General features: G+C 37.5%; 1 protein-coding gene across 2 annotated transcripts in view; it reads right to left on the bottom strand.

Annotated features, from left to right (window-relative positions):
• Positions 1 to 293: 293 nt before the first annotated feature.
• LOC113554275 (GATA-binding factor C) overlaps positions 294 to 11,032 on the bottom strand; it is a 56,500-nt gene continuing 45,761 nt past the window's right edge. For both annotated transcript variants that reach the window (XM_026958038.1, XM_026958039.1), the window contains exons 5-7: positions 8,178 to 8,312; positions 1,298 to 1,711; positions 294 to 1,050 (exon numbers count right to left, since the gene is read on the bottom strand). In XM_026958038.1, coding sequence (XP_026813839.1) covers positions 1,024 to 1,050; positions 1,298 to 1,711; positions 8,178 to 8,312 — 576 coding nt within the window. In that variant the 3' untranslated portion in view covers positions 294 to 1,023. The remainder of the gene's footprint in view (positions 1,051 to 1,297; positions 1,712 to 8,177; positions 8,313 to 11,032) is intronic.

Raw genomic sequence — 11,032 nt, 5'->3', positions numbered from 1 at the left:
ATAATAATAATCTAACTAAATATCGTATATACAAAGCTTTTCTCGGTTGACATCAAACGGTATACACACATTTATATTTATATACATGTATAAATTTATTTACATCGTAATAATCGTTTAATATATGATATATATATTCTGTAAATCATAATTTAATAAATTTTACAAACTATAATAAATTATCTCCGTAATATATATTATATATACTATATACAAATCTGAGTTCTAAACATCGTTTTCTGTACAAGTTCACGTTTTCGACTAGCTCATAAATAATATTCATCTATTTGTATTATATATATATTTTTTGTTTTTATTTTTTTTTTTTTGTATAAAATATGCATTTTACATTGATGTAGACGTTGTACGCACGTTTCAAAAAAATAAAAATAAAATAAAAACTGGTTGTTTCGAGTAAACACTACATTGCCGTCGTATAATATGTATAAATGGGCATTATAGGCGAAAAGAGAAATGAACGTTTATATTTCACCTTTGTATATATTTTATATTTTTTTGTAGTTTTTTCAAGTTTTAAAATTAGAAGAAAAAAAATTAAGAAACAATACATAAATAGTATATTCTTGTAGAAAAATTCACGACGGTCGTCATATTATTATCGATATGCGAAACAAAACAATATAATGTATATAATTTTAATTAGTTTAATAATGCTCGACAACGTTTAAGACTATATACTTATATACATACATACATACATACATACATACATAACATTATAATATGTATACTGGCCATCTGTGAACGCGAGATTGCGCGCACATGTGTGTGTGTGTGAGAGAGTGTTTGTATTTTTTCAGCTTCTCATTTTTAACGGGAATATTAATAGGAACTATGAGTATATATGTATATTATGTAATAATATGTATATTATAAAATAATGATGATAATAATATTGATAGTAGTATTAATAATAATAATAATAATAATATATAGTACTAATGTTTGTCATTCGCCGACCCTGCTGTGGTTAGAGTGCCCGGGGAACGGCAAATCCAATAATCACGCGTACTCGGATCTCCAACTAGCCTAGACATACAGAAAAACAAAAAACCGTCAACAAAGGTCACAGATATCGAACGAGTCAAAATTAGTTTAATATAGTTTAACGACTAAAAATTATATTATAACGGAATTTTTTTAGTGTCGTTATTTCAATCTGCCGTCGCTCAATTACGACGTTACTTTCCACTGAATGTACTCAATATTTACAGATAATTCGAGTAAACAGTTATAAATATAATTAATAATTATAATTGTACTGCAGCGTGCTTACCATTGCGTTTGACGATGTGGGCAACCCAAGTCCAGTGAGCGACGCCATGTGATGGTGGTGCGGGTGTATGGGCGCGGTGGGTGCGGCTGGCTGCGTGGCCTGGTGATGGTGATGGTGGTACATGGCCGCGGCCGCAGCGGCCGCGTGGTGATGGTAGTGGCTCATTGCCGCGGGGTGCGGGTGCAGGGCCGCGGACGCCGGGTGATGGTAACCGGCGCCGGTGCCATCGCCGCGCATCATTCCGGATAGCGACAGGCAAGCACCACCGCCTCCACCACCACCTCCGCCGATGCCACCACCAATTCCTCCACCCAGGCCACCGACTATCGAACCCTTCTTCTTCTTTGACTTGGACGACAGTTTCCGGTTCCGTGTCTGTATGCCTTCTTTTTTCATCGTCAACGGCCGGTTAACCTGTAACAGAAATATAAAGAAATTTAATGGCGATCATCGATAATCGTTGAACGATAAAAATCGTTATCTGTTTACACAATAACAGATGTCGTTTACGGGTAAGAGAAAACTATAGGTACTCATTATAATAGCATCACGAAAATAAGTAATTATATTATTTATAGAAATATGCTTAACAATATATTGGTTTAACCGTTGAACATCAACGCTTTTCTTTCTCGGCGATTACTGAAATACTTCTAGTGGACGAATGCTGTGGATAAATAAGTTTACCTCAAAATCATGTAGTGCCATACGACCAACAGGCACCTATTATATAGCTTTATAAAATTATGAGCATTTTATTTTTGAAACTAAATTTGGATTTGAATACGTATATTTTAAAATTATATTTCTAACAAACAATAATACATTCTCAACGGTCGAACTATACTATACACTGTAGAAGAGTATACGTCATATTCTAAGGATGATACATTTAAATCCTCTCTACACCGAACGTATTTTAAATTTCCAATTTTAGGAAGAGATGTGCAGTGCTTTCGGTGAAGTGTATACTCCACGCTGTCTTTCATCACCGGTCCCAAAACAGTGCGCTTAAATCCGGTCGTTGCCGGTCTATATTATACGCATCAGAACGTAAAGGTTATTGTAATATAATAATATGATTATTATATACAACGTCGCGCGTCACACGTGATATCTGTTGAGTCCCTGCGAGTGCGGCTAATTCGCCAAATCCAATATAATAACGGATTCGGTACGCGCCGCCGAACGCTTTGCGCGGCCCCTGCACAATGGTAGTAATCGATTTGCGGAAGAAACTCCGGAATAAAGAGCAGGACGGTCGCATTATCGTGTCAAACGAAATACCGTCGACGACACAATACCTGCGTTTATATGTAAAAAAAAGAAACCGTACCTATAATATGTTTAGGTTTACAGAGTATCAATCTTCATATTATTATTATTTATATAATATATTATTATTATTATTGTTGTTGCTGCTGCTGCTTGGGCCCCGGTGGTGTATACACATATTATATCGGTCTTTTGTGCACGCGTATACTGTTTCGTAGCCGCCGATAATAGGTTTTTTATTGTTGCGGCAGCAGTGTACATCGTCGCTGGATCAGCTGCCGCCAGCCGAGCCGGTATACGCCCATTCCCATTGATACGCACTTAAAAACGTTGTACCATATAATCCGCCGAGATCGCGAGTGTAATGTTAAAATGTATATAATATTTTCTCGGAGGCACCCTCTCGGAAAACGACCCTCGACACACGATGCACATATTATACGCGTGTGTGTGTAGAGAGGGACTTCCGCAATTTGGCGACATGCACGTATATACGTATATATATATATATATGTGTGTGTACAGTATACCTACAACGTACCGAATAAGTGTTTGTAAAACATCACGATAATGTGTGCGTACACACGACACGGACTTCGATAAGAGGGATGGTGTTGGGGTCGGGGTTGAGGTTAGAGGTTGTCTCTCACGTAGACCGCGAAATCCTAGCTGTGATGTACACCGCAAATCGCAATGTCCGGCGCCTGGAGATGGTTTGCGGAAAACGGTTTCTGAAAACGATCTACGCCCCCGCGAAAATCAGCAAAATAAACGCACTACTACGAATAGATGTGTACCCCCGTGGCTTTACCTTTCGGTGCACTATTGTACATGGGCGCGGCGGTGACGATGACGATACGCGATTGCGTAAACGATTGTCGTCGACGGAAACGGTTCTATATAATGTTTCTCTTTTCTTTCTCCCGCGGCCCGCCGGGCACAATGGAAAGCTGTCGGGGTCGACAAAAACGGCGGTCATACACCTCTTCTCTCCGCTGCGTACGCGTAGAGCGGATAACGATAATAATATAATATGATATTATTATCATTATTATTATTATTATTTTCGACGAGGTACGATATTGTGGACCGCGCGCGAGAGAGGAGAGAAAAATAACTATATACGCGACCCGGCCGACGCGCACAAGGTGTTGACCCACGGTAGGGGATTTGGGTGCACTACATAATTTGACTTTTCGTTTACGTTGTATAATAATTAGTCATTAGCGGTTTGCGCACCGACGACTGGCGTAGGGGCACCCGCGGAGCGCCATCGCGACCCATTGTCTCGGGTGCGGTTTGTATATAATATTATTGTTGTGCGCGCCTATCCTCTACAGCGGCGGTATCGTACGTTATTGTTATAATGTATAGTTGGATATTATTATTATTATTATATTATAACAACGAACTCTCGCTGGCCGTCGTCGATTGACGGAATTGATTTTCTCGCCGAGGCCTGCACTACGATACGAGTAGATATAGGTAATATAATATATTATTATCTTATATAATAATACTCGAAGACATTGTAAAAAACGATACAACAAAAATGACGTAAGTAGGCACACGACGATATCCTCAGTGAGAAACGAAATCGAATCGGAACGAGGTGGTCATGACGCGTGTCCTTTTCGAATTTTTGGCACACGTTAGGTACCCACCGACGTATTTTGTGCGGGTCTTTCGATAATATTTACTATTCGTTACTCGAATACATGATTGTTGGTATTTAATCAATACTGCAATAATTGATTAACTGTATGTATTATTATATATATTATATTATTTATTAATATGTATATATTTACATAACACGATACCAGCACAAAGCTTTTTATGATTATCGCACACGTCAAGTCTGAGGCGGCGCTAAGACGTCGGCGGCTGGACAGACGAGTCATCCACAGAAAATGTACCCAATATAACAACGAGCCCGTGACGTGGAATAATGAGTATCGATGATATCGTATATTATGTACAGGTAGGCTGCACAGTACTGACCGTGTGTAATATTATATAATATATAAATCTGAGGAATTCGACTCCGAATATCGTAGCTGCGGCGACCCGTGACGACGAGACGGTTTATTTAACATTGTTTTAACATTAAAATGCCTGTAGACGACGATATTAAATTAATATATTCGAGACCACCCCTCGCACGACGTGTTACATACGTGCACACAGAGACGAAAAAAATCACAAACTGACCGTGAATAATGTTTTATCGGAATAATAATTTAATAATCAACGTCGTCGTCGTCGACGAGGGACGACATTTTATCGGACGATGACAAACAACGGCGTTTCGGCCGTCGTAACAAGATAATCGAGCATCGTGTATAATATAATATAATAAAAACATGTCGACGGGCGGTCCCGGTGCAGAGTATATAGGAACCACGTCAAAACCGCATCAGGGCGCGCGCACACACACACACACACACACACACACATACACTCTATCAAACGCTATTTAGTATTTACATTCATACAATAATATAATCGGTCACGGTTTCAATATATTGTGTAACGAGCCTGCATCGTTTATTATATTTCCGATTCGTTCGTTTTCCGAGTACGCGCCGTTTATACCGCTGCCGCGGCCGTCTGTGAGTAGCACTCTTTATATCGCATCCACTAGATAAAATTGTCCATTTTATGAAAAATTATCTTGGATACTGGATAGTTCATAAGATGGAAAACCTTTTTTCCACTTAGTGAAATAATTAAAAATTTCATATCGTAAAATTTTTTCCAACAAATGGCCATCCACTTAGTGAAACAGAATATAATATTATACTGCCACCGGTTGTAATAATACATAAATCATAATAAACCACAATATTTGTATTATTGTATTATTATATTTTTATTTTATTATATTAAATATAGAATTGTATTAACATTTTATAAGAGATTTGGTATAACAAAAACATAATATACGATCACAGTTATTTTATTTTTACTTACTACTTTACTACAATCAATATCTGATATGTCTAATCTGCTTTACGACCAGGCTTTTATAATTGTATTGTTGTAGTCGTTGTTAGGTACACGTACTTTTAATAAAAATGATCTATTGCCCTATAGGTGCATATTCTGATGTACACTGTTTTTATGTTCAATACATTGTACAATTCTGCGGTTACAACATATTATAGTTGTTCATTTTTTGTGGATTGTACCTATATTATGGAAAAGGGTTTGAAAAATCGGAACAAGTAATTTCTTGTTGTGTCGTTGCGACGGCGCATCAATGGTAAGATTAGAGGGGGGCACAAATATGTGCTGTCCAACCTCCTTATGGGAATTAAATAATAATTTGTGATATACAATAAATAAATAACAAAATATAACCATAACGTCAATGCCACACTTAATAAGAATCATTTTAATATAATTATATTTTATTTCACCAAGTGGATGGCCATTTGATGAAAAAAATTACATGATATGAAATTTTTAATTATTTCACTAAGCGGGAAAAAAGGTTTATATGGAAATGCATTTCATGAAATGGACAATTTTATCAAGTGGATGCAACATATCCGTGCATTGCACATGTCGTATTTTTTTCGTCAAACAAACGTTTTTCACTGGCGGCAGCGGACGTCCGATCTGACATTCTATGTAGCTATATATATACGACGGTATCGTCACCGTGGGATATTATCATCTTATAATGGAAGACAATAAAATATTAATATACCGACCGGGTATACTCTACAGATTTTGGCAGGAAACACTGCCGCGATTAGTATATTATAATACAAGGTGTACGTGGCTGCGGGCCGGAGGATGTCAAGATATATTCGCACGCACTCGTGACGACAAAGACAACGACGGCGGTGTTTGTAAATATTTCTCTTTTTCTTTTATAATATACTATTCCCCTCATCATTTTATTTTTTTTTTTATGTCTCTCCTCCGATCCGTCATTGTCTTTGCACCGCGCGATGGCGTCTTTTGTACACACGCACAAGTGCGCGCGCGAGTTTGCGATACAGGCAATTATTATTATTATATTGTCGTGTGCGTGTGTACGCGGTCGTGTAAACGGGACCACACGGTGAGCTGTTTAAAAACTTTATATTATATATTATTATACTGAATGAACGACACTGTTTGTTACGCGACTCGGCCGGTGATAGCGATCGAAGCGGAGAAAAATAGCTAGATAGGTAGATGTACTGCGGTGAGTTCGAAAAAAATATACGATATAATAAGCGACGATTTCGGTCGCGGCCCGAGATTTCTGTGAATATTTTCTCCAATTAGCCCGTCGATGGGTTCCTCGAGCTTGGTGGCCGGTGGGCGGAGGGTCACAGCATCCCCGCGCGTTTAATGCACCGCGTCGTGTCGACTAATTGTGCGTGTATAAATATAATAGCTCTCCCCCGCGCCCACGTATTAAACGTCATATTATTATATTATTATTATAACTATCACCATCTCAGCTTCTTCATCATCGTTTGATTACAATCGTCGCGTAGACTCGCGGTATATTTTTACACGGAGCGATGATGAAACGCGTGCGCATGTGCGTATAGTCGAGTCTTAAATGCGCACGCGGTCGATTTAAGACCAGTATATACATATATATATAAAGGGTGAAAAAAAACGCAAAACCAAATGGGTCATTAAACGGTTTAGTTTTTAAGTCGGCGGTACACGCGTGGTTATATTTATATCTCTTACAGAGTACGAGGTTATATTATGTATATTGTACGCTGAAATGAGTGGCACGCTGCCGCCTGCAATGTCGGTTGGCAAAGTAGAAAAAGGGAGCGAGACCGGCCCCGGGGGTGTGTAATGTGTATATACATATTATACGCATCTAAATGCGTTTCGGAAGTCGTCGGTGTATAGCGCAAAAAACCCTCTCTGCGTGGTTTGCTGCATGATATTATTATTATTATTATTATTATTATTATCATCATTATCATCATCATAATGTGCGCTTACAAACGACGAGGTTGGCGCCGGACGAACGGACGCGACGACAACAACGACAATAATGGCGGTTTATATTTAGGTATACCTCCTGTACAATACGTACCAGAAAGGGTAGGTTTTGTGCAGCGCAAATAAAGGACGTAGAAAATTCACGAGCATACCCACAATACCACTATCACGAGTACATATAGAAAGGCGTAGTGTGAAGAAAATATGAAATATAGTAATATACTGACGATATATACCTATTATGCACGCACATCAAATAAAGTATTGAATTAAATTTAGTTTTGAATACAGTTTGCAGCAGTGTTTTTTATTTGACCCGAAAAATTGTAGTCAATATTTTGACTGACAAAAAAATCCATTCAAATCCAAAAAAAACAACGAAACATAAAAAAATAATAGTACGCGTGCGCGCTAGGCTATCGTTAAATACCTATAATGGTAATACGTCTGTACACTCGTTTCTCGAGAAAGCTGCGCTCCGGCGGAGCTGCAGCTGCAGGTCATGTAATAATAATATATAATGTGCGACGCAGTTTATTATATACTTTATATACGTACACGTACACGGCACGTCGAGTGCGCATTGTATGTGCAGAGGTGCAGAAAAATAAAATACGTTTTGTGTACTTACGTTGTGCAGTTTGTAGTAGAGACCGCAAGCGTTGCAAACGGGTTCGCCGTTTTGGTTTCTTCTCCACAGCGTCGTGGTGGACGTTTTGCAATTCGCACAGCTCGTCCCGGCTCTACGGGCAGCCGATTGCAAGGACTGTAAACCAAAACAAAAGGATTAGTTCTCTTTTATGCATCATTTACCATACTATTATAGTATGCTAATGTGCTAACGAACATCGGACCGAGCACAAAAAAATAAATAATAATAATAGGCTACGAGTTAAAGTCGTTATCGAGGTTTGGGCGGCAACACACGGGTTATATTTTGATGTAGGTATAACTGTGAGATACAGAGCGTCGGTATTTCGGAATAACGAAAAAATGAGAGCCGTTATACGACCACTCGTGTGCCAAAAATATTGAGTATTATGATGTCATCTCACTTGAACAACAATTTCGTAATATCGATTATCGACGACGATTTTATCGCGCTGAAAACGATTTGAATACCTACACAGGCCCTAGTATAGGTTACACATTATTAAACAAGCGTGCGATCCAAACGACTCGGTAACGTGTGTAGTGTGTACACAACACAAAATAATGGCATATAGTAATATTATATTATTGTTTGTCGTGTTCGTACATATACACGTTATGGCGCGCGTAATACGCGTGCCCTTCATAAATACTTCACGTGCACAATAGTACCTATATACACAGGTACCTACTTGGAGCAGTTAGTTAACGTGTACATATTGTCGTATACATACACAAACATACACACACACATATATAAATATAAATATATAATACATTATAAAACACGCGCCGCCCGGTAGTTATGATAATTAACAAAGGTTGTAAGTCGAAAAGATTTCTTCTCGTCCGAACTATTGTATCAATTAGGCCTGCGCGGTATGTTTGTATTCGAATTAAAAACATTCCACCGCATTAGCATAAAACAATTCTGTACGCGTTGTAAGCTGTCGTCCGTTCGAAATGTATAACGGCTACTGCGGCAGAGGTCTGAGGGTACTACATATTATACTGCTGTGCGGCGTATACAGTAGGTACCTATAAAATATTATTATGTATAGACAGGCATGCCTAGTTAATTTAGTACAAACGTCTTGAAATATTTTTGTAAACAAAAAAAAAAAATTAAATGTTTAATAATTTCCATTTTTTGTAGAATATATTACCGCACTGCCGTCGCTGCCGGATGCATTTTAACGTCTGCAGTCGAAAAAAAATGTGTTGTACAATGAATTCGTGCGCGGTGATAACATTTAGACCCGTTTTCCCGAGACAAACCGGGAAAAATAACCCCCGCCTCTTTCCTGTAATTACCGTTTTATTTAATTAGTCGTTATATGCGTTTCCAGGTGTTTTGACCTCACCACGCGAGTAACGATTGTCTGACAGGAAAAAAAAAATGACAACTATACAATGTAATATTATATAAGTGTATAACGACTCAACATTTATATCATAACGATATGAAAAATTCAAATATTTAATTCTATCATCTAAGGTAAAACGATTAAAGTATTAAAAATACTGTGCTGCTTCAAAATAGGTAGGTACTTACATATAAATATTATATGGTAAATCGATACCACTATACCTGTATAATGTATTCGACGTATACATGTATACGGTTAAAACGTGAAATCGCTAAGTGGTATGAGAAAAAAATCACGTTAAATACCCGATAGGTGTCAAATTTCACAACAAATGTCATTCAAAAATAAATTCGTTTATAATATACGCACTCCACTACACAGTTTGTACATAACACAAATATATATATTATTTTTCGTTGAACCTAAAAGGTTTTAAGCTATTGAAATATTTTTATAGTGGAGACATTAGAGTATTATAATAGGTAGGTACCTATACATAAAAGCGTCCATTAAATGCATCGATTTGGCGTGCACGCATCACAGAACGACGCCACCTTTTATATTACCTACATATAGATACGTTTTATAAGATATATAGTATATACCTATAATGGAGTTTTATTTTTCAACCCTTGACAACCCTATATCGAACGAACGTCGGAAAATGTCGAAAGGATTGAATAGCGAGTTTTGCTATTCATACTATACAGTACCTACAATAGCGTTTTTAACAGAAAACATGATAAATCCTGTGCAAAATGTTGGCGAACGGAGGCAAATGCGACCATGGTCAGGTAGGTGGATATAATATAATGGCATGTTATAATATAAAAATATATAAAATAACGGACACACACAGAATGGTTCTTTTGTGATGCGCACGAATCGTGAATCTACGGTGACATTTACGGTTTACAATCAATAGAATATGGATGATTTGTTTATTTTTGCTCTATATTTTCTGTAGCACGAGTCTCCGATGGCCGTCGCTATCTCTCAATAGGTAGCCGTGGAGTTCGGGGAAACACCATATATATTGTATATTTTTAACGTATTCGAATGTTTAAATCACTCTGTATATTGTGCAGTCCAGTTTACAAAATATTTTTATTGCCCGACGAACAAAGTATCTAAATATATCTCGCATATATATATTTTAATATGTAATAGACCGCGGTATAGTGACGTAGTTTTTTTTCCTTCAAATAATATAATAAAAGTTTGTCCATTGTTCTAAACTGCAGTAGGTCTTTGCCAGCGTATATTATACACAGTTATTATATACACATATACAGATATTATTGTAAGACATTAGTCGTTTGGAACGCGCAGAAAAAAATTCTAAACAAGCCTATTGTTTGACGAAAATCGCGTCCGCCACTCTTATAATAATAATAATAATAATAATATTATACAACGTGTTTATGGATTAGGCGCACGCATGTTTCCACGAGGTGAACGAGCG

Source organism: Rhopalosiphum maidis, chromosome 2 (assembly GCF_003676215.2).
Source record: "Rhopalosiphum maidis isolate BTI-1 chromosome 2, ASM367621v3, whole genome shotgun sequence".
Lineage (NCBI taxonomy): Eukaryota > Metazoa > Arthropoda > Insecta > Hemiptera > Aphididae > Rhopalosiphum > Rhopalosiphum maidis.
The sequence above is the reverse complement of the archived record's forward strand: the minus strand, read 5'-3'. Positions and strand labels throughout refer to the sequence as shown.